Source organism: Podarcis vaucheri (assembly GCF_965113315.1).
Source record: "Podarcis vaucheri genome assembly, chromosome: 6".
Classification (NCBI taxonomy): Eukaryota; Metazoa; Chordata; class Lepidosauria; order Squamata; family Lacertidae; genus Podarcis; species Podarcis vaucheri.
This window is the reverse complement of record NC_138764.1, coordinates 102,138,903-102,161,409: the sequence shown is the minus strand read 5'-3', so window position 1 is coordinate 102,161,409 and position 22,507 is coordinate 102,138,903. Positions and strand designations below refer to the sequence as shown.

The window sequence follows — 22,507 nt, the reverse complement described above, 5'->3', positions numbered from 1 at the left end:
AACAAGATGAATTTTAACAGGGAGAAATGTAAAGTATTGCACTTGGGCAAAAAAAATGAGAGGCACAAATACAAGATGGGTGACACCTGGCTTGAGAGCAGTACATGTGAAAAGGATCTAGGAGTCTTGGTTGACCACAAACTTGACATGAGCCAACAGTGTGACGCGGCAGCTAAAAAAGCCAATGCAATTCTGGGCTGCATCAATAGGAGTATAGCATCTAGATCAAGGGAAGTAATAGTGCCACTGTATTCTGCTCTGGTCAGACCACACCTGGAGTACTGTGTCCAGTTCTGGGCACCACAATTCAAGAAGGACACTGACAAACTGGAACGTGTCCAGAGGAGGGCAACCAAAATGGTCAAAGGCCTGGAAACGATGCCTTATGAGGAACGGCTAAGGGAGCTGGGCATGTTTAGCCTGGAGAAGAGGAGGTTAAGGGGTGATATGATAGCCATGTTCAAATATATAAAAGGATGTCACATGGAGGAGGGAGAAAGGTTGTTTTCTGCTGCTCCGGAGAAGCGGACACGGAGCAATGGATCCAAACTACAAGAAAGAAGATTCCACCTAAACATTAGGAAGAACTTCCTGACAGTAAGAGCTGTTTGACAGTGGAATTTGCTGCCAAGGAGTGTGGTGGAGTCTCCTACTTTGGAGGTCTTTAAGCAGAGGCTTGACAACCATATGTCAGGAGTGCTCTGATGGTGTTTCCTGCTTGGCAGGGGGTTGGACTCGATGGCCCTTGTGGTCTCTTCCAACTCTATGATTCTATGATTCTATGATTCCTCCTGGCTCCTCCCTGCCCTGCCTAGAGGAGGAAGGGGGCTGGGCTGAGCTGGCTGAACGTCATTTTAAGCAGCCCCTCTCTGGAGCCAGCCCTTTCGCGCTGCTCATCTTCCCGCCACCCCCGCCGTCCTGCTGCTTCTATGGGCCAGAGAGCGGAGCGGACGAGCTTGCTCAGGCTACCCACAAGCAGCAGCAGCCATAGTGGTGGTAGTGGTGGCGGCGGCAGCCCCTGGGGGGTAAGCACAGTGGCTGGGGCTGGGGGGTGGGGAGGAGGACTCCTTGCCCCCCTCACATCTTCTTCCAGCTCCCCTCCCCACGTGCCGCCACAAGATCTGAGGGACAGTGGACCAGCCCACTATATGGAATTGGCTGAGATGACTGGCAGAATCCGGGACCAAGGAGAAGAGTCGGTGGAAGAAGATTGGAAAAAATTTAAAGTATATCTTCAAAATTATTGTAAAATTAAGGACTGTTAGAAAGGTGTTGGAAAAAGAAAATTAGGTAGTTTTGGTAGATATGAGATAAAGGATTAAGCTAAAATGAGTTGATGATGAAAGAGAGGACGTTAAACTATATTATTTTAAAATAAATTACTTAAATGAAAATAAGGTTGGAAGGATTTGCTGAAAAAACGATTTGAATTAGAATACAAAATTGGGAGGTGTGAGGAGGTCAAGGAAATAAGTAAAGGAAGAAAGCTATGTAAAGGTTTAATCTGTTCTTTTTTATGTATTTTTTTTTTAATTGAATGTATTTTTATACCTTCTTTTTCTTTTTTTCTGTTACTGTTGGATTCCTTTTTATATTTTGTATTGTTCTTTTCTCTTTTTGAAATCTTAAACTTTGAATAAATATCATATATATATGACAGTGGACCGGCCCGCAGCTAAAAAAATTTGCCGACCCTGTCTTAGGGGGACAGCAGCCTGATGTCTCATGACACACACACACACGAACTATTGTTGTTTAGTCGTGTCCGACTCTTCGGGACCCCCTGGACCAGAGCACACCAGGCACTCCTGTTTTCCACTGCCTCCCGCAGTTTGGTCAAACTCATGCTGGTAGCTTCAAGAACACTGTCCCACCATCTCATCCTCCGTCGTCCCCTTCTCCTTGTGCCCTCCATCTTTCCCAACATCAGGGTCTTTTCCAGGGAGTCTTCTCTTCTCACGCACAAGAACTATCATGGATTAATCACCATACTGTCCAATATCTTAATACTCTTTCAGGAGAGACAGTTCACACATTCCGCTTGTAGTGGAGCAGCCCATACAAACCAAACTTATGATACTTACTAATGGGATTGACTGAGTAAAGCAAAATCTCTGCAAAGTGCTTTAGGTAAAGCTGAAGATGGATTTCAGCACGAGAGAATTGAGGGCATGCCTAATTTGATGTGGGCATATTTATTTATGCATATTTATTTGGGAATATGTTCCACAGAGCACAGTTCTGAATGAACAGGCATAGCATTGACCTGCAACTCCTACGCCTGTTTATTGACATATATGCAAGTTGTTATCCTGAGCCTTAAGGGACGCGGGTGGCACTGTGGGTTAAACCACAGAGCCTAGGGCTTGCCGATCAGAAGGTCGCGTTTCGAATCCCTGTGACGGGGTGAGCTCCCGTTACTCGGTCCCTGCTTCTGCCAACCTAGCAGTTCGAAAGCACCCTTAAGTGCAAGTAGATAAATAGGTACCGCTCTGGCGGGAAGGTAAACGGCGTTTCCGTGCGCTGCTCTGGTTCGCCAGAAGCGGCTCAGTCATGCTGGCCACATGACCCGGAAGCTGTACGCCGGCTCCCTCGGCCAGTAAAGCGAGATGAGCGCTGCAACCCCAGAGTCGGCCACGACTGGACCTAATGGTCAGGGGTCCCTTTACCCTTTACCTTTATCCTGACCCTTTGAATTAGAGATGCTGCCATGGATTAAATCCTAGTACAGTGGTAGAACTGTCCTGTTTATGAACGATTCGATTTATGAACTCCACAAAACTGGAAGTAGTGTCTAAGAACGGAATCCACACGGTGGAAGGGCACCGCCGGCGGCAGGCCTCATTAGGGAAAGCGCACCTCGGTTTAAGAACAGACTTCCAGAACGGATTAAGTTCATAAACCGAGGTACCACTGTACTTTGTTCTATCTAGCATGAAGCTTATACTCCCTCTTGTGGCTCTTTAGACAGCAAGAAACTGGTGTGGGTTGGAGCCAAATTCACCAGGAAGGAGTTCGATGTTTAATAAGCAGTCTGGCTACATGCAGTGATTCCACGACTTTCACAGACCATCTGAAAATTGCTGAGGGTTTTGGCAGATCACTTAATAGTTTTTGTGCCTGTGGTAGCAATCATAAACTGCTGTGCTAGATGCCGCATGGTTGTTAATTGTGTTTTTATTGCTTTTGGAAATTTCTTATGTTGTATTCTTTTGCATTCAACAGAATTCAAATTGGAAACACAATAGAAACACAATGTAAGAAATAAAAGCCACAATTTAAATGCAACATTGATATTTAATGTGACAGATGTGCCGCCTCTCGTCTTCAATCAAGTATCCACAGATACACTGCAGAACACTTAAACAAAGCAATGGTGGTCCACAGACCAGTTTGGGAATCTCTGCCTTTGGTAAAAATCACTCTTGCAAAAGGCTTCAGTATTTCTTCTTATTAAAAGGAAATTGATATCTTCCTACCCGCTCCCCCCGTCACCTTCCATGAATCATAACTGAGGTTAGTATCACTTAAGAACCTAGCCTTGTGAAATCAACCCCGTTGGTCCATCCAGGTCAGTACTGCCTACACTGATTGACAGCATCACTCCAGGGTTTCAGCCAGGTGACATTCTCCGCTCCACCTGGAGGCGCTGGCAATAGAACCCAGGAACTTCTCAATGCAAGCTAGATGCTCCCAGCCACAACCTTACGTTAGCACTTGCTGCTTCCCTGGGATTTATTATTTTTAAGGTGCCTGAACAAAAGTTCAAACATGCCTGCACATATGCCAGAATCAAGGCGGGGAGCAGAGAACCGGCGATTTAGGGAAGGGAGAATAAGCGCCATCCAGATGAATTTTGCGGACAGAGAGTGGCAGCAGAGCCATCCAGATCCACGGCGGAAGAAACCGCAGAATGGGACCTAAACACACACGACCCTCTAGGGGGTCGTCAGCTGCCCCTTGGGCGATCGATTACCCAATTGCCGCTGTTTCGAGCGGGTCGCTGCGCTTCGGATCCTCGAACCGAATTGAAGCTGTCAACGTTTCCCTCTTTAAAAGGGAAATCCCCTTATTCGGAATAGGATTCCTCGCAAGGAAAGGGAAAAGTTGACAGCTATGAACCCAATCACCCCCCATTTGTCCTCATCGCTTTTCCAGGAAGCGCGCAAATTTGGAAACGCGTTTGGGGATTTCCCTTGGGGTGGAGCCACCTGGAAAGAAGCGGCGGAGAGTCACCATATAAGCGGCGGGGAGCCAAGGCCGCGCCAAGGCGAGCCCACCAACGAAACCGCAGCGAGCCGAGGTAAAGGGCAGGCAGGGGCGGAGCGCGGCGCCGGCCGAGTCAGCCCCGGCGGCGGAAGAGGCGCGCCAGGCTCGGCGGGGTCCGCCAGCCCGCGTGCGCCTCGCCGTGCGCCTTTACGCGCCGTGGCGAAGCGCTTCTGGCGTTGCCGCGAATAGAAAGCCGAGTGCGCGCGGAGATGCGCCTTCCGAGGGAACGCGTGGCGATGATTCGTGTCTCAGGTAGGGTCATCTGCGCTGCTTTCCTAGCGGAGATGACCCTTTCTTGAGGGTTCGCGTGGTCGCGCCGGCTGCATGTGGGTCTGGGTCTGGTATGTGTGCAGATACAGGTATGGACATGATGCTGGGGCGGACTTTGGTACTACTGCGCCCTGAGCGAGGACAAAGTTTGGCGCCGCCCCTGAATATTTATTATTTCCACATTTTGGTACAGTTGCTTTTTAGCGGCTCTTCTCGTAGGGTACCCTTATAAACATAGTTGGTCATCATCATCATCACCAGGTCTTCTCTGCGGTGGCGCCCTCCCATCAGATGTCAAGGTGATAAAGACCGACACAACCTTTAGAAGACATCTGAAGGCAGCCCTGTATCAGGAGGTTTTTAATGTTTGACGTTTTGTTATGTTTTTAGATGTGCTGGAAGCCACCCAGAGTGGCTGGGGGAACCCAGCCAGATGAGCAGGGCATAAATAATAAAATTGTTATTATTATTATTATTATTGGCCTCTTCGGCGCGGTGCCTGTGCTGATGTGCATTCCGAGGCAACGTAGGGGTCGTCAGTGCTGTTTTCCTGGCAGAGATGATGATTTCCTGTGTGTTCATGTGCGACTGGTGCATGTGTGTCTGTGTCTGGTGGGAGGTATGAGACATGCATGTGTCTGTGCTGGTGTACATATGATGCTGTCATGAGGACATGTTTTTGTCAGGTGTGTGTGTGTGTGTGTGTGTGCAGATGAGGCTGTTGTTAAATGTTCATCTGGTGTACAAAAGAGACTGTTCTTTGTTGAGCAGAATTCTTCCACTATATTATAGGGTTTATTTAAAGTGCTATAATACTGCAAATCCACATGCATTCTAAAGCACATTCAACGCATGGTTCCCCCCAAAGAACTGTAGTTAAGGGTGCTGGCATTGTAGCTCTGTGATGGGAGGTTACAGTTTCCAGGATCCTTTGAGAGAAGTGCTTCAAATTTGTGTTCAATGCGTGCTGTGGATCCACCCAAATTGGCTGATTTGACCACTTCATCAAGTCTCTTTTTCGAAAGAATCCTTTCTTACGGATATAAATGCCTTTCTGTTTAAGCTACCCACCCAAATTAATCATGTAACTTTATACATTTAAATTGGGAAGTATATAAGCTAGGGAGAAAAGCAGTGTTTGCATGCATAGCGGTGTTAGAAATTCCCCAGGCACATTTTGCAACCATGTGGAGATGTCTTGATGCCGGATTGCCGACTGACATCTCTGTCTGGTTGGGCCCTACAGCTTTCTTAAGCAGATAAGGAGAAGAGCTTATTTATTGCATTCACATCTCAACTTTTTCTCCAAAGAGTACATGGTTCACCCCCTACCACTCCGCAGTTAATCCTTACAATGACCCACAGTGAGCTTCATAACTGAGTGCAGATTTGAACCCTGATCTCCCAGGTCCTGGCCTGACACTCTAACCACTACACCACACTGGCTTCTTAGAGCACTTCTGCTGTGGGGCAGCTCTATAAATTAAGTATGGGGAAATAAATGTGGGGAAAGCAAAATGTCACTTAGAGAAAGGATCTGAAATATTTTCCTTGAAGCTTGAATTTATTTTCTTTGGATTGTTTTATTTGATGTGTTAATGTGTTGTAAACTGCTTTGAGATTTTTTTCTTTAAAATATAAAGTGGTATATTAATAATAATAATAATAATCCACTGCAAAAGGTGCCTTGGTATTCCATTGTGGCGACTATGTTCTTTTTGCTCAAAAGGAGTGAGGTTTTCTTCATTCTCTTAAGCCAGCCTTCCGCATTATGCAACCCTGCTCTGGTTTTATATCTCTTACTAACCCTGTGCTGGCTGGGGCTGTTGGGAGTCATAACCCAAAACATCTGGAGGGTGTCTGAGATGACTTCAGTTGGGCTACTGTGTTTAATTCTTTTGGTCCTAGCAGAGATCTCTGGGATCCCCACAGAGTTTATTTAAGTAATAAACTTTTATTGGGTAAAGATTTATTCTTAATTGAAAAGATTTGTGTGGCTGGATGCTTCCCAGATCCTTGCACTATTAGGATATGAGGTCTGTGTCTTGTTTCACATAAGCATAATACACACTTTTCATCTTATATCTTGCTTGGCTTAGCATGTGTTTGGAGAAGGGCTGTGGCTGAGGGTCAGAGCATGCCAGCTCCTTGGGATCTCTAGGTAGGACATGGGAAGACTGCCTGGCAAAGAGCCACTGCCAGTCCGTGTAGACATTATTGAGGGTATTGAGCTGCTCTTACTGTCAGAATGTTCTTCCTGAAGTTTAATTGGAACCTCATTTCTTGTCATTTGAGAGAGAAGAGAGAAGAGAATAAGAATATCTTTATTGTCATTGCCCCCTTCGGGGACAACGAAATTACTTGACTGCTCCATAAAAACACTAATTAAACAATACAATATAATACAGCAAGGGAGATTCGATGACTTTCAAAGTCCGGGCTTCCCATTCAGGGCCGAGATCACTCTGGAGAAGAAGCTGTTCTTAAGACGACTCGTTCTTGTCTTCATCGTCCTGTATCTCCGTCCCGACGGCAAGAGCTTGAAGAGACAGTGACCAGGATGCGATGGGTCTCTTACTATGTCCAGTGCCTTCCTATGGCACCTTGTGGCATAAATCTGCTCTAATGTGGAGAGTAGGCAGCCAACAATGCTCTCTGCTGCCTTAACAACCCTGCACAACCCCATCCTGTCCTGGGCAGTACAGCTTCCGTACCACACACATAAGCCATAAGTGAGCACGCTCTCAATGGCACAGTGATAGAAGACAAGCAGCAGTTTCTGCAGAAGATGGTTTTTCCTTAGTATTCTCAAAAAGTACAGTCTCTGCTGCGCCTTCTTCACAAGCCCCTTTGAAGCCATTGGTTTGGGTCCCTTGATAGATAGATAGATGGCTGGTTCCTATTTAACATTGTGTACGAGTCGTATGTCAGCTCCAGTCTCTTTGTGCGTCTTCTACTTAATGCACCTGTCTTCAAAGAAACCTCATTCTAAGATAAGACATTGGGCTATGATCCAAGGCTAGGTGGTGTAATTCTTAGGTAGCAAGAAGTTACACGTTTCTTGGGGCAGGGGGATGTAGACTAGGGAGCTCAGAGGGAAATGAATTGAACTGGCCGTGGACAGATTCACACCAGAGATGGTTTGGATTGTGTGGAACTAGTTGATGGTTAAGGGACGCGGGTGGCGCTGTGGGTAAAACCTCAGCGCCTAGGACTTGCTGATCGCATGGTTGGTGGTTCGAATACCCGCGTCGGGGTGCGCGCCAGTCGTTCGGTCCCAGCGCCTGCCAACCTAGCAGTTTGAAAGCACCCCCGGGTGCAAGTAGATAAATAGGGGCCGCTTACCAGCGGGAAGGTAAACGGCATTCCGTGTGCTGCGCTGGCTCGCCAGATGCAGCTTGTCACGCTGGCCACGTGACCCGGAAGTGTCTGCGGACAGCGCTGGCTCCCGGCCTATAGAGTGAGATGAGCGCACAACCCTAGAGTCTGTCAAGACTGGCCCATACGGGCAGGGGTACCTTTACCTTTACCTTTACCTTAGTTGATGGTTGCTTGAAAGTCCCCAAAAACCCCAGCCATGCCATAATCCTGAAATCCTCAAATGTGTTGTCAGAAATAGCAGATAAACAGTTGTCTCGACAGCTTCTGTGTGCATGAGTTCATCTATTTAGCAAATAGTATAAGTGAGACTACAGCTGTTGTCAGTATAAGGGTGTCTGGTCCAATTAAAGACCTTCCTGGTAGTAGTGCCACCTCCCATTGCTCTTACCAGATACTGGGAACAAAATGCAAGCTCTCTGGGAAATCTCAGAGATTTGTGCATCTCTAAGCAAGGGTCTCTATGCCTGAGGCTTCTGTTAGAATTCCTGATCTATGATTGCAGTAATGGGATTTTTGTCTGTCACATGATGGTGTTTGTTTTGACTCCACAGAGTGGGAAGTGACGGAGACAGGATGTTTGTGTTACTGTGCTCCCTGAAGTGGGACTATTGTCCTTTGTTCTTTTCCTTTGCTGTCTGATGCTAGAGAGAGAGGGACCCATGTTGCAGTGCTCTGTGTGTGTTTATATGTAAATAGAGAGAGAGAGAGTGGCTGCCTGCCCTGTGCTTTTCTCATTACCTGCACAGGTGAGGCCACACCCATCTGGTCACATGCGGAGGAAGTCTGTCCCCAGGAAGTTTACCTGCTTGCTGGACAGACATCCCTCCCCATGTTCTAACATGTACACTCTAGGAATGTTGTCATTGACTGCTCCTGTGTTTACATCCCACAAGTAGATTAGCCAAAATGCTGAGTTGCTGAGGTCTGTCACGCAAGTTGCGCAAACTCTGCGGATCCCTAAGTGTGCTGGTGTCGGTTGGCATCGGTCGCTGTGATGTTCGGGCAGAAGAAAGCTTTTGAAGCTCCCGAACGATCGAGGGAGGGAGGGAACATGCTAGTTGGGCATGTGTCTCTACCAGGGTCCTACTCGAGTGTAGGCTGAACTCCTGACAGCTTCATCAGCTAGCACAAAATGATAAAAACTTCTTCCCCAGCCTACTCAGTGGCCAAAAGTCTGGGCACTGGACTTAGAAATTGGACCTCCTTCTCAAGAACTTATGCCAGTGCTTTTAAAGCAACAAACTTTTATTTGGAATAAGAACATGGAGCGGATCCTAGGACCCAGTGGGATATAAAGTGACTAACAGCATAAATCAACAGTTTAAAAGTATTGGGAGTACAGAATGTGAAAATAAAAAAGGACTATCCTTGCCAGATGCTCATGAGCGTGGACTACCCTACTTTTCCAGCAAAAGCTGGTTCATGTGCCTTCAATGTAAAAAATAAAAAATAAATAAGTCTGGAACAAGAGTGGAACAAGAGGGATAGGACATAGGAGAAAAGAAGAGGGAGATGCTGAGAGCATGAGGTAGATGCTATCTTAGACCCTTATTCTCATACCAGAAAAGAAGAAGAAGAAAAAAGATTAAAATAAAATTAGATTCTGATTATTCTCGTTGTCCTATTTCTCATTTCGTTATTCTACATGCAGCACCTTATTATTAATTTTGCTTTCCCAGTTCTTGTCAAGAGTACTTTGTTATTTATCACCTTAGTTTTGCAAGAATCATTCAAGGTCGGCCAGGAGATTTTTTTGGTTACAGTAATTTTGCAAACCTAGACAACATCTTAAAAAGCAGAGACATCACCTTGCCAACAAAGGTCCGTATAGTAAAAGCCATGGTTTTCCCAGTAGTGATGTATGGAAGTGAGAGCTGGACCATAAAGAAGGCTGATCGCCGAAGAATTGATGCTTTTGAATTATGGTGCTGGAGGAGACTCTTGAGAGTCCCATGGACTGCAAGAAGATCAAACCTCTCCATTCTTAAGGAAATCAGCCCTGAGTGCTCACTGCAAGGACAGATCGTGAAGCTGAGGCTCCAATACTTTGGCCACCTCATGAGAAGAGAGGACTCCCTGGAAAAGACCCTGATGTTGGGAAAGATGGAGGGCACAAGGAGAAGGGGACGACAGAGGATGAGATGGTTGGACAGTGTTCTCGAAGCTACCAGCATGAGTTTGATCAAACTGCGGGAGGCAGTGGAGGACAGAAGTGCCTGGCGTGCTCTGGTCCAGGGGGTCACGAAGAGTCGGACACGACTAAACAACAACAACAACAATTTTTCAGATAGTCTTTAAATATTCTCCATTCTTTATGTACCTTCTGCATTCTTCTACTTTTTTCTAATTGCAAAGCCTTTGATCAGATCCTCAAAACTAACCTGACGTAACGCATCTGCTTCTATGCTTAGTCGAGGTGAGCAACCCAGCTTGCCTTGTTGCATCATTGTTCTCTTGGGATTTTTAACATACTTCAACTGAGAAAATGAATGCTCAACTGAGCAATTTACGTGGTGCAGCCTCCTTCCCCAGATGCCCTAAGCACACGCTTATTTTGCTTAATGGTTAATCCAGCCCTGACACTAATTACATTGTGGATGGATGGATGGATGGATGGATGGATGGATGGATGGGATGCTACTAGGCCTGAGATGAGGGAGTAACATTCCCAGGGGCTCAGCTCACCCTCCCAGACCACACAACCCTCCAGGTACTCAATCAGCTCAACACAAGACATGGATACCATCTCTTCACATGATCCTCCACTTGTCTAATCCTCACACCTGTCTGTGGTTTTGAGGAAGGGTCAGGGCAGCTCTGAAAACTAGCCCCCTGTCCTGTATATTCCTCCCCGCCCCCCCAAAAGGGAAACAGCCAATATTGGACAAATTAAGAAGGTTCATTCTACTCTCCAAAGAACAGAACATTCCGTCCCTCCGCATTCCTGCGCATTGTGTTCTTTACGGTCTCTTAACACTCTGTTTCCTTTCGCTTTTTCTTTCCCAGAACTACATCATCTGCAAACACAAGAGAAGGGCGCTTTCCGTAAGCTGAGTCCGTGCTGCAGCAGACCCCACTTGATTCCAAGAGAGCGAGCAGGACTGTCAAGACTCTCGGAAGTAGCATGCAACTCTACAGCAAGCGGAACCCTTTCAGGACGCTCTCGGAGGTAGAGTTCCCAGCTCCCTTTTGCTTTCAGAGGTCTAGGTTTGCAAGCATAAATACGCTTGAACAGGGTAGAGTTGGAGGGTCCAACATGGGAGTTGTAGTCACCTGGAAGGCACCACATTGGCTACCCTTGGTGTAGAGCAGGGTTTGCCAAACGTGGGTCTCCAGCTGTTGTTGGACTACAACTCCCATCATCCCTGACCACTGGTCCTGCTAGCTAGGGATGATGGGAGTTGTAGTCCAACAACAGCCAGAGACCCAAGTTTGGGAAACCCTGGTGCAGAGAGAATGGAAGAAGTCTCTCTCTCTCTCTCTCTCTCTCTCTCTCTCTCTCTCTCTCTCTCTCTCTCTCTTTCTCTCTCTCATGACTCTATGGCTTGGCCAAGGGTTGGGGCATCAAGGCCTATTAGCCATGACAGCTAATGTTCAGAAGCAGCCTGCCTTTGACTGCTGGGGAGGGTGCAGGGGGTTGCGAAGTGCAAGGAAGGAGGGCTGTCTTCCTACTCGTCGTATGGACTTCTTGGAAGCAGTTGAACTGGGATGTTGCCAAGTCAAGCAGAGTTTGCATATGTTAAAGAGAAATAGGGAACACAGGAGGTGGCAGAGGGCAGGTGACTCAATATCCTAAGCGAGGGTTGCATGCATTGCTTTAGGGAAAGGCAGCCTGTTCCTATTCTCAGGGCTGTTGTCTCTGCAGGGGAAGGAGGACTTGGAGCCTGCACTGGCTTTTTGGTCACAGAGGTGGGGATGAACAGTAGAAGAAGACTTTTGTGCTCATGCCACGCTTGTGGGCTTCCCAGAGGCATGTGGAAAAGAGGGTGGTGGACTGGCCTTCTTATGCTAATAATAATAATAATAATAATAATAATAATACCCCACCCATCTGGCTGGGTTTCCCCAGCCACTCTGGGCGGCATCCAACAAAATATTAAAATACAGTAGTCTGTTAAACATTAAAAGCTTCCCTTTATAGGAACCTAAGAAGTGTGGGTGGCACTGTGGTCTAAACCACTGAGCCTAGGGCTTGCCGATCAGAAGGTCGGCGGTTCGAATCCCCGCGATGGGGTGAGCTCCCATTGCTCAGTCCCAGCTCCTGCCAACCTAGCAGTTCAAAAGCACGTCAAAGCGCAAGTAGATAAATAGGTACCGCTCTGGCGGGAAGGTAAACGGTGTTTCCATGCGCTTAGAAGCGGCTTAGTCATGCTGGCCACATGACCCGGAAAAACTGTCTGTGGACAAACGTCGGTTCCCTTGGCCTACAAAGTGAGATGAGCACCACAACCCCAGAGTTGTCCGCGACTGGACTTACCATATTTTTTGCTCTATAAGACTCACTTTTTCCCTCCTAAAAAGTAAGGGGAAATGTGTGTGCGTCTTATGGAGCGAATGCAGGCTGCGCAGCTATCCCAGAAGCCAGAACAGCAAGAGGGATTGCTGCTTTCACTGCACAGCGATCCTTCTTGCTGTTCTGGCTTCTGAGATTCAGAATTTTTTCCCCTTTGTTTTCCTCCTCCAAAAACTAGGTGCGTCTTGTGGTCTGGTGCGTCTTATAGAGCGAAAAATACAGTAACTGTCAGGGGTCCTTTACCCTTTTTCAGAAGAGACTGGTGGGTCAGGCCAGTGGCCCATCTAATCCTGCGTCCCATTCTCACAGTGGCCAACCAGATACTTGGGAGAAAACTCCTCAAGCAGGATCTGACCACGAGGATACTAGCAAAATGTTAGAAATCTCACCCAATGGCAGAAACCTTTGCCAAGGACAGTTACTGGGAAAGGAACACAGTTGCTGCATCCAGCTCACTTGTGCTCTCTCCCTTTGCCTTCTAGTGGGTGGTGCTCTACATCCTGCTCTTGGCCCCCCCATGTTCCGGCAGCTACCCCACCTACAGCAGGCGAGATCGCCGGACCAATGAGGTGTTTGTGTGCAAGCAGTGCCCGCCGGGGACGTACGTGGCTGAAGAGTGCACCAATGATAAGGACACCGTTTGCCAGCCCTGCCCCGCTCTCCACTACACGCAATACTGGAACTACCTCAAGAAGTGCCTGTACTGCAACGTCTTCTGCAACAGCCTGGAAGAAGAGGTGCGGCCGTGCAACGGCACACACAACCGGGCGTGCCAGTGCAAGGCGGGCTACCACTCGGATTTGGATTTCTGCATAAAGCACTCCAGCTGCCCCTTGGGAACCGGAGTTGCTCAGCTTGGTACGTATTGCAAGCGGCACCCTCACTCTTGAACCCAACAGGCACCGCTCTACTGGGGACAGCCCTCGGTTTGGGCTGGCTGTCCCTGGTAAATCACAGAGGTTAGAATCATAGAATTGTAGAGTTGGAAGGGGCTCACCAGGATCATCTAGTCCAGGCATAGGCAAACTTGGCCCTCCAGATGTTTTGGGACTACAATTCCCATCATCCCTGACTGCTGGTCCTGTTAGCTGTGGATGATGGGAGCTGTAGTCCAAAAACATCTGGAGGGCCGAGTTTGCCTATGCCTGATTTAGTCCAACCCCATGAAATGCAGGACTCACCTAAAGCATCCCTGACAGATGGCCATCCAACATCTGCTTAAAAGCATCCACTCAGGGAGAGTCCACCTTCTGAGTGAGTCCATTCCGCTGTTGGAAGAACCCTTCTCATCAGAAAGTTCTTCCTGATGGTTAGTCAGAATCTCCTTTCTTGTCATTTGAGTCCATTGGTTAGAGTCCTACCCTCCGGATCAGCGGAAAACAAGCTTGCTCTCTCTTCCATGTGACAGACATCTCACATCCCTCTTCAGACATCTGAAGATGACTACCGTATCACCTCTCAGTCTGCTCTTTTTCAGGCTAAACATACCCAGCTCCTTCAACTGTTCCTCTGTTTCCAGAGCCTTGTTCATCCTGGTTGCCTGCTTCTGCACACATGCCAGCTTGTCAATACCTTTCATATACAGTGGTACCTCGGGTTACAGACGCTTCAGGTTACAGGCGCTTCAGGTTACAGGCTCTTCAGGTTACAGGCGCTTGAGGTTACAGACACTTCAGGTTACAGGCGCTTCGGGTTACACTCCGCTAACCCAGAAATAGTACCTCGGGTTAAGAACTTTGCTTCAGGATGAGAACAGAAATCGCGTGGTGGCGGCAGCGGGAGGCCCCATTAGCTAAAGTGGTGCTTCAGGTTAAGAACAGTTTCAGGTTAAGAACGGACCTCCAGAACGAATTAAGATCTTAACCCGAGGTACCACTGTATTGTGGCACCCAGATGTCTGGGAATCCAACTAGGCTGCTGTGAAGAACGGGCTTCTTCTGAGATGTGACTGCTGTGAAATCTCTCCCCATTCAAAGCTTCCAATTTTAATATGTGTAAATAAATCATATTTACATATATATAAAGCTTGGTTTCCAGCTTAGTTTTGCAGTGTGATGTTATAACATTCTTAAACTTGCATCTCTTCCGGAGGAACAACAACTTGTTGGCGTTGCCTTTTCCTTCAGGGCGCAGCTGTAGAAACACCTTTGCCAACCTGGTTGGCGCAGCCCGTCTTGCTACAGTCTAACGAGGCTCGTTTTGAGCCGTGGCGCCTACTGAATCGTAGGGCGATGCTGGGATTCCCCTCCTAGCATAAAGAGCACACTCTATTCTTGGCTTTTGAAACAGGATGGGAGAGAGTTGGGCAGTGGCTGGAAGCTGCAGGAGGCAAGAGGGCTCTTGTGGTCAGATCCTGCTTTTGGACTTCCCATAAGGGGCATCTGGTTGAGAACAAGATGCTGGACTAAATGGGCCATTGACCTGATCCAGCAAGCTATTCTTACGTCCTTACATGTGCTGCGATTACTCTGTAGGGAGGGAGAAATGTGAGTGTGCTCAAAGTCCCCTCTTCCAGCTGCTTTTGGTTTTGCAGGGCTGAGGCTGCGTTCCAAACAGGTTCCCATCCCAGGCGGAGCTCTCTGCATTCCTAACAGCAAGTGCCCCGGCCATGATCTAAGTGGTGCCTGAGGTCATGTCTGTCGCTGGATCACCAAGTGACTTGGCAGGAGACCAGCGCTGTTCTGCTTTCTCTTTTCTTTCTTAGACAGGGGGATCCCCTGGCATCATATTTCAGCGAAGGCAAAAGTTGCATATCTTGGAAAGGCAGCCTGGCTTTCATAAACACAGGGCTGGTCTCAGCTTTCAAGGACAGCTCATCTCCCCTCGTCCTTGGTTCTCACTGAAATGGCTTTGCAGGGGGAATTATGACTGATAAAATGTGACGCTCTGTACTCCATGAACAGTGGGGAATTCTGGCAAGGCTCTGCAAAATAGACAGTTGCCATCAGGGCTTTGCATGGGTTTGAAACCAGATGTGTGCCACCTGTTTAGGGAAGCTTTTAATGTTTGATGCATTACTGTATTTTAGTATTTTGTTGGAAGCTGCCCAGAGTGTCTGGGAAAGCCCATCCAGATGGGTGGGGTATAAATAATAAATATTTGTTATTTGTTATTTGTTATTTATTATTTATTATTTATGGAGGTGCAGAAGCAAGCATACCGGCCAGAAATTCTCCCTGCATTGCAACATCAGTCTGCCAGCCCTTATTCATTTGCCTTCCTCTCACCAGTGCCTCTAGCAAACATCTATGTTTTCTGGAGTACAGTTCTGGTCATAGACCACATGGCTCAAGTCCTCTGTTCTGCCCAATGGGAGATGGTATCAAGTCACAAGTCTGGATGAGGCCTTTGTCTCTGCGTTGGACTGGGTGTGCTCAATGGGTGGACTCAGTTCAGAGAAGTTTTGTGGTTCAGTGGTGTTTTGCTGAGTTTCTTTTCTATATGTTCTGTAATAAACTGGATTTTGGACTTTGAACAAGTTATATTATTAACATACTTTGTGGCAACCTATACCTGACTTAGAATTCTGCCTTTTACTGAATCAGGCTAGCGTAGTGGATTTTCTTCAATTAACTCCTCCAGTTGTGAAGTTTAAGACCACTTTTGTTTTGGTCGCAACAACTGCGGCCACTGGGGAACACACAAAAGTGAAGTCCATAAGTTACACGGGTTCACCTTAGCTTTACGTGTAGAAATGGTGGGAGGAAATGAAACCTTGTGGACCCATGTGTGTGGTTTGATCTTCTTGCAGTCCACGGGACTCTCAAGAGTCTCCTCCAGCACCATAATTCAAAATTCTTTGGCATAATTCAATTCTTTGGCAATCAGCCTTCTTTATGTTCCAGCTCTCACTTCCATACATCTGGGAAAACCATAGCTGTAACTATACGGACCTTTGTTGGCAAGGTGATGTCTCTGCTTTTTAAGATGCTGTCTAGGTTTGTCATTGCTTTTCTCCCAAGAAGCAGGCGTCTTTTAATTTCGTGACTGCTGTCACCATCTGCAGTGATCATATTCTGCAAATAATAGATACACTGATAATATGCTATACTACGCTGAAATGTTTAAATGTTTGATTGTCCTTGAATTTTCCCAATACACTTGCCATCCTCTCCTGCCACACCCTTAGAGAACCCCAGTACCAAGTGGTCCTACAAGAACCTCAGCAATTTTTTAAGTGCTACGGGGGGGGGGTAAGACATTTGGGAGCCACTGTTCTTAGACAATGCCCAGCTCCATTCGGAATTTGCATGCAGTGCTTGCTCACAGCTTCTTCTTCTTTTGCCATGGCTGCATCTTACAGGCAACCCGCAGGAGGACACTACATGTATCCCGTGTCCTCAGGGGACCTTTTCCGACTCTGTTTCCAGCACTGAGGTGTGCCAACCTCACCGGGACTGTTCTAAGCAAGGCCTGGCGGTCAACGTCCCTGGGAACCAGTTCCATGACACCTTCTGCACCGCTTGCAAGATGAGCAAAGCCAACAGCACCAAGGACAAAGCAGATGAAGCACCAGGTGAGAAGCTCCATGGAAGCACAGTTACCCCCCCCCCCGCCCATTTCAAATGGACATCAAGCACTTGTGACTTTTGTTGTTGTTGTTGTTGTTTAGTCGTTTAGTTGTGTCCGACTCTTCGTGACCCCATGGACCAGAGCACACCAGGCACTTCTGTCCTCCACTGCCTCCCGCAGTTTGATCAAACTCATGCTAGTAGCTTCAAGAACACCATCCAACCATCTCATTCTCTGTCGTCCCCTTCTCCTTGTGCCCTCCATCTTTCCCAACATCAGGGTCTTTTCCAGGGAGTCCTCTCTTCTCATGAGGTGGCCAAAGTATTGGAGCCTCAGCTTCACGATCTGTCCTTCCAGTGAGCACTCAGGGCTGATTTCCTTCAGAATGGAGAGGTTTGATCTTCTTGCAGTCCATGGGACTCTCAAGAGTCTCCTCCAGCACCATAATTCAAAAGCATCAATTCTTCGGCGATCAGCCTTCTTTATGGTCCAGCTCTCACTTCCATACATCACTACTGGGAAAACCATGGCTTTTACTATACGGACCTTTGTTGGCAAGGTGATGTCTCTGCTTTTTAAGATGTTGTCTAGGCTTGCCATCGCCTTTCTCCCAAGGAGCAGGCGTCTTTTAATTTCGTGACTGCTGTCACCATCTGCACTGATCATGGAGCCCAAGAAAGTAAAATCTCTCACTGCCTCCATTTCTTCCCCATCTATTTGCCAGGAGGTGATGGGCCCAGTGGCCATGATCTTCGTTTTTTTGATGTTGAGCTTCAGACCATATTTTGCGCTCTCCTCTTTCACCCTCATTAAAAGGTTCTTTAATTCCTCTTCACTTTCTGCCATCAAGGTTGTGTCATCTGCATATCTGAGGTTGTGACTTACCTTCAGCAAAATCCTGGGCCCTGTAATTTAGGAGTTCTTTTGTGCCCTTTCCAGAACTCCCACTCTTGCCGGCTTATGGTCCGTCCACCCCATGCTTTTAGAGCACTCTTATTCCACTTAAATAATCATTGAGAATCCTGGGAACCGTAGTTTGCTAAGGGTGCTGAGAACTGTAGCTCTGTGAAGTCAGCACCCTTAACGAACTGCAGTTCCCAGAATACTCCATGACTGCTGTAACGTATGGTGTGTGGCAGCCCCGTTCTGGGTCTGCTGTAGTTTCTGAGTCATGCACATAGAGCACATTGCAGCATAGCTGTCAACCTTCCCTTTTTTGCGGGAAATTCCCTTATTCCAGCACCGTTTCCCGCTGCTTCCCTGGATTGTTAGATATCCCAAAGACTGTCCCCAGGACAGGCGAAGCTGCTGATCCCTTATTTCCGAGGCTGCTGATCCCTTATTTTCAAATCTGAAAGTTGGCAGCTATGCATTGCAGTAGTCATGGCAAGTTTCATACGCAACACTTTAAAGCTGGGTCAGAGAGCCTGGAAATTTCAAAAACATCACTCTAATGCTGGTCTATTGAGTTGCCAGTGGATTCTATTTTCTGCCCTTGTAACCTGCTCCACAAATCCCTTTTTGGATTGAAGCATGGCTTATCAGGTGCCTAAAACAACATGTAGAAGTCTACTGAATAGTAAAAGGTAAAGGGACCCCTGACCATAAGGTCCAGTCGTGCCCGACTCTGGGGTTGCGGCGCTCATCTCGCTTTCTTGGCTGAGGGAGCTGGCGTACAGCTTCCAGGTCATGTGGCCAGCATGACTAAGCCGCTTCTGGCAAACCAGAGCAGCGCACGGAAACGCCGTTTACCTTCCTGCTGGAGCGGTACCTATTTATCTACTTGCACTTTGACGTGCTTTCGAACTGCTAGGTTGGCAGGAGCTGGGACCAAGCAACGGGAGCTCACCCCATCGTGGGGATTCGAACCGTCGACCTTCTGATCGGCAACTCCTAGGCTCTGTGGTTTAGACCACAGCGCCACCCACCCACTGTAATATGAGCCTGGCACTAGAGGCCTTATTCACACCACCTAATACCGAGACCTGTTTTGTTCCCCGCCCTGCCTTCTCCAGGAATCGGGAGTGATTGTCAAGACGCCATAATAGACTTTGTGCCTTACCAAGTCGGATCGCAGAGACGGCTGGAGAGACTGCTTCACAGAATCAACGGAAGTGCACCTGCTGCAGGTTGCGATGAGAAGAGCCCATTAGTGCTCCAGGTGGAACTCCATGCCTTCCTCATCCAGCTCAAGGACACTCTGGGGCAACAGGTCGTGGTGCAGAAGCTCTGGAAAGCGCTGGATCACATGAAATTGCAGAATATACAAAAGAAGATCCAAAAGCATTTCTTGAGCTCATGAGATTGGACGTGGGTTCAAGTTATAAAAAGTATATGCACAAGCGCCTCTGAGAAAAATAACCAGTACCATTTTGGTCTGCGACTGGGACTTTATCTAAGAGGACATTGTCTTCCCTTGGGCTTTGTTTATTAAAAAAAATTCCCCTCTTTGAAAAGAAGCAAAAATTAATGGACACAATTTTTAACGAGTCTGATTTCCCCTCAAGCAGGGAAAATGTATTCCCTGATGTATTCCTGCAATGTATTCCCTGATGAAATCGTGCACCCTGGGGGTCCTGAACTTCCAAGGAATTGGTTTTTTTAAAAGCATTTAACTCAGTATTAGGGTGTTTTTTTAAAAATGTGCTACTTATTCTCCCCTGCCACCCAAACAGAAGACGCAAAACAAGCATAAATATATCAATAATAACTGATTTATCCTTTCCACAATCCTATAACTGCAGCCCATTTGTTCCAGGGGAAGAGATGGTTTATGTTGGATTGGTTACACTTGCATATTGTTTTTTTATATTTTAATTTATCTTGCCATTCATAACTCTGGTTTTCTTAGTTGTTAGCGTTTTTATACTGCCCCAACAAAAAAAGAGGTTGGTGACCAGACAGGATTATCAAGAGGCTAAATCTGTTTGGAAGGCCAGTGCGTGCGTTTAAGTTTCTAAAATATATAAGCCTAATATTGCCAGATATATCAACAGCATGTTCCACATGAATGAAACATGGGGAAGGGAGAAACAAGGAACAGTCTATGCAGACAAACTTTCACAAGTCAAAATTAGTTGAAAGCGTTACCCTGGCATGGGGCCCAGGAATTGTTCCCACCCAGGGAAGAGCCCAAAGCGCTGGGCGCTGGTTCTTCAAACAACAGCTGAAATTCTCAGGAAGTTCAACATGACCTCGGGATGAGAGTACATCCAACATATTTTAAAATCCAGCATCATTTTCCAAAGCTTTATTCCATTTGCTGGAAACCACAGGTGGGGAGAGGGATCTTGTGTTCGAATCCTGATTGTGGATCTGGGGTGGGGGCACTGTGAGAGTAGAATGTTGGACTAGATGGGTCACTGATCCAGCAGATCCTCTTTTTAATATTCTTAACACCGTAATTTTAATCTTTTTTTTTAAAAAAAAAATCCATTGTAATTTCATTTCAAGTGGTCGAAAAGGCTCTGGAGGCCTGGGTCCAGATTGACAGCCAGTGTGGCCTAGCGGTTAGAGTGCTAGACTAAGATCTGGGTTCGAATCCCTACTCTGCCATTAAGCTCACTGAGTGACCTTCGACCAGTCCCTGTCTCTCCGCCTAACCTACAGTACTTCACAGGGTTGTCGTGAAGATAAGAAGGGAAGGCGAGAACGATGTACGCCACCTTGAGCTCCTTGGTATATAAAGGTGATGAATGCATGAATGGATTGTGGAGGTAAGGACTCCCTTAAATGGTCCTGGGTTGGTGCTTCCAGGTCCAGCCTGCCCCAGGTAGTGGCTCTTGGATCTGAATGCTTGCCTTGTGTGTCACACCAATCTGTTAGCTGTAAGCAATAAAAGTTGTGGGCATTTTTATCCCATCTCTCATGTGGTTTGATTCTTGCTTTTCTGCTCTGCTCCATTGCGGAGCCTCAGTGGATTAAACGTGACCGGCAAAAGTAGCATATTGAGCCAAGTGCTTTGCAAAAGTAGAATGGTGATTTCCACGTGGCATTGTTTGGAATTTACTGCAAGAATGCCTGTCTGGTTGTGGAAATTCTAAGGTTTTCTTAGCACATGGGTTGGTAAGGCAAGTTAAGAGAAGGAAACAGGAACTTCCCTTGAGAGTAAAGTTTGCTGCCTTGGATAATAATTACAGTATTATTGATTTATTAATTCCTCCTAGATAAAGGTCTCAACACAATGTATGACAGAGACAATTAAAAACATAAAAGAGCTAATACGTTTAAAACAAAACTAAAACCCTAAGAAGTGGACACTCGTTACAATGACCCACTTCACCAGCTGGGAAAGCCCCTTGGAGCAAAAATGCCTCCTGTTGTTTCTGGAAAATGCAGATAGTGGACTCCTGTCGTATCCCAGCATAACAAGGGCAGCCACACAAATGCAATCTCCATTGTTTATAAACCACAGGACACAGAATGAATTGTGTGCATTTCCTCCTTTTGACTAGTGCAGGAGATTCCAGATAGACTGGAATCTCAGATTGTTAAAAGTCTCGGTGAGTTAAAAGAATGGTGTTCTTGCTGGTCCCAGCGTGGAAAGTGCCAATGATTTTATGCCAAGGCACATTTTGCTACCTCTTCATAGAGCTTGTAGTGCCCCAGATTCCTCCCTCAGATGGGCCAGAGTTTTGAAGTCTCTGTGTTTTCTTTGCTGGACAGAAATAGCAGTAGGAAAGGAGATGTGCATCTTCTCCTCTTTTGCAGCAGCATAGCAAGCAAGCATAAGAATTGTTAGAAAAGACCAAGAAAAATAAAAATGCATCCTGTGGATTAAAAAAAACCAAAATAAAATTTTACTGTGTCCATGCTTATACTAAGACTGCAAAAAGGAGTGCAAGACAAGAAGGGTTGCAATTCACAAACCTGTGGGCAAAGACAGAATAGCAAATCTGGAGCAAGCATTGGCAGTTGTCGCTTTGCAAAACTTTGCAAAAAATATCCTAGAGATTGACAGCCGCCTACCACAGTGTTTTTGACTTCCTGCTGGTGCCTCAGGTGGTGAAGTGGCAGGATGGGTAGTGGCTTTCCAAGCTTTACCTGGGGGTATTGTCGACTTTCTGCGTGCTCAGTAGAGGTACACACACACACACACACATGGAATAGACCACAAGGGCCATCGAGTCCAACCCCCTGCCAAGCAGGAAACACCATCAGAGCACTCCTGACATATGGTTGTCAAGCCTCTGCTTAAAGACCTCCAAAGTAGGAGACTCCACCACACTCCTGGGCAGCAAATTCCACTGTCGAACAGCTCTTACTGTCAGGAAGTTCTTCCTAATGTTTAGGTGGAATCTTCTTTCTTGTAGTTTGGATCCATTGCTCCGTGTCCGCTTCTCTGGAGCAGCAGAAAACAACCTTTCTCCCTCCTCTATGTGACATCCTTTTATATATTTGAACATGGCTATCATATCACCCCTTAACCTCCTCTTCTCCAGGCTAAACATGCCCAGCTCCCTTAGCCGTTCCTCATAAGGCATCGTTTCCAGGCCTTTGACCATTTTGGTTGCCCTCCTCTGGACACGTTCCAGTTTGTCAGTGTCCTTCTTGAATTGTGGT

The 22,507-nt window shown here is 46.9% G+C and overlaps 1 protein-coding gene across 3 annotated transcripts; it reads left to right on the top strand.

The window, feature by feature from the left end:
- The first annotated feature begins 4,169 nt into the window (after positions 1–4,169).
- Positions 4,170–20,806, top strand: TNFRSF6B (TNF receptor superfamily member 6b). 3 transcript variants are annotated; one of them, XM_082226436.1, is made up of 5 exons: positions 4,170–4,303; positions 10,927–11,089; positions 12,916–13,291; positions 16,737–16,949; positions 18,961–20,806. In XM_082226436.1, exons 2-5 carry the CDS (start codon positions 11,045–11,047, stop codon positions 19,245–19,247), a joined length of 921 nt encoding a protein of 306 aa, XP_082082562.1. In that variant the 5' UTR covers positions 4,170–4,303; positions 10,927–11,044; the 3' UTR covers positions 19,248–20,806. The 3 variants fall into 3 exon arrangements, with proteins under 3 accessions (XP_082082562.1, XP_082082563.1, XP_082082564.1); XM_082226437.1 differs by lacking the exon at positions 4,170–4,303 and adding an exon at positions 4,362–4,521; XM_082226438.1 differs by lacking the exon at positions 4,170–4,303 and adding an exon at positions 4,779–4,895.
- Positions 20,807–22,507: the final 1,701 nt, after the last annotated feature.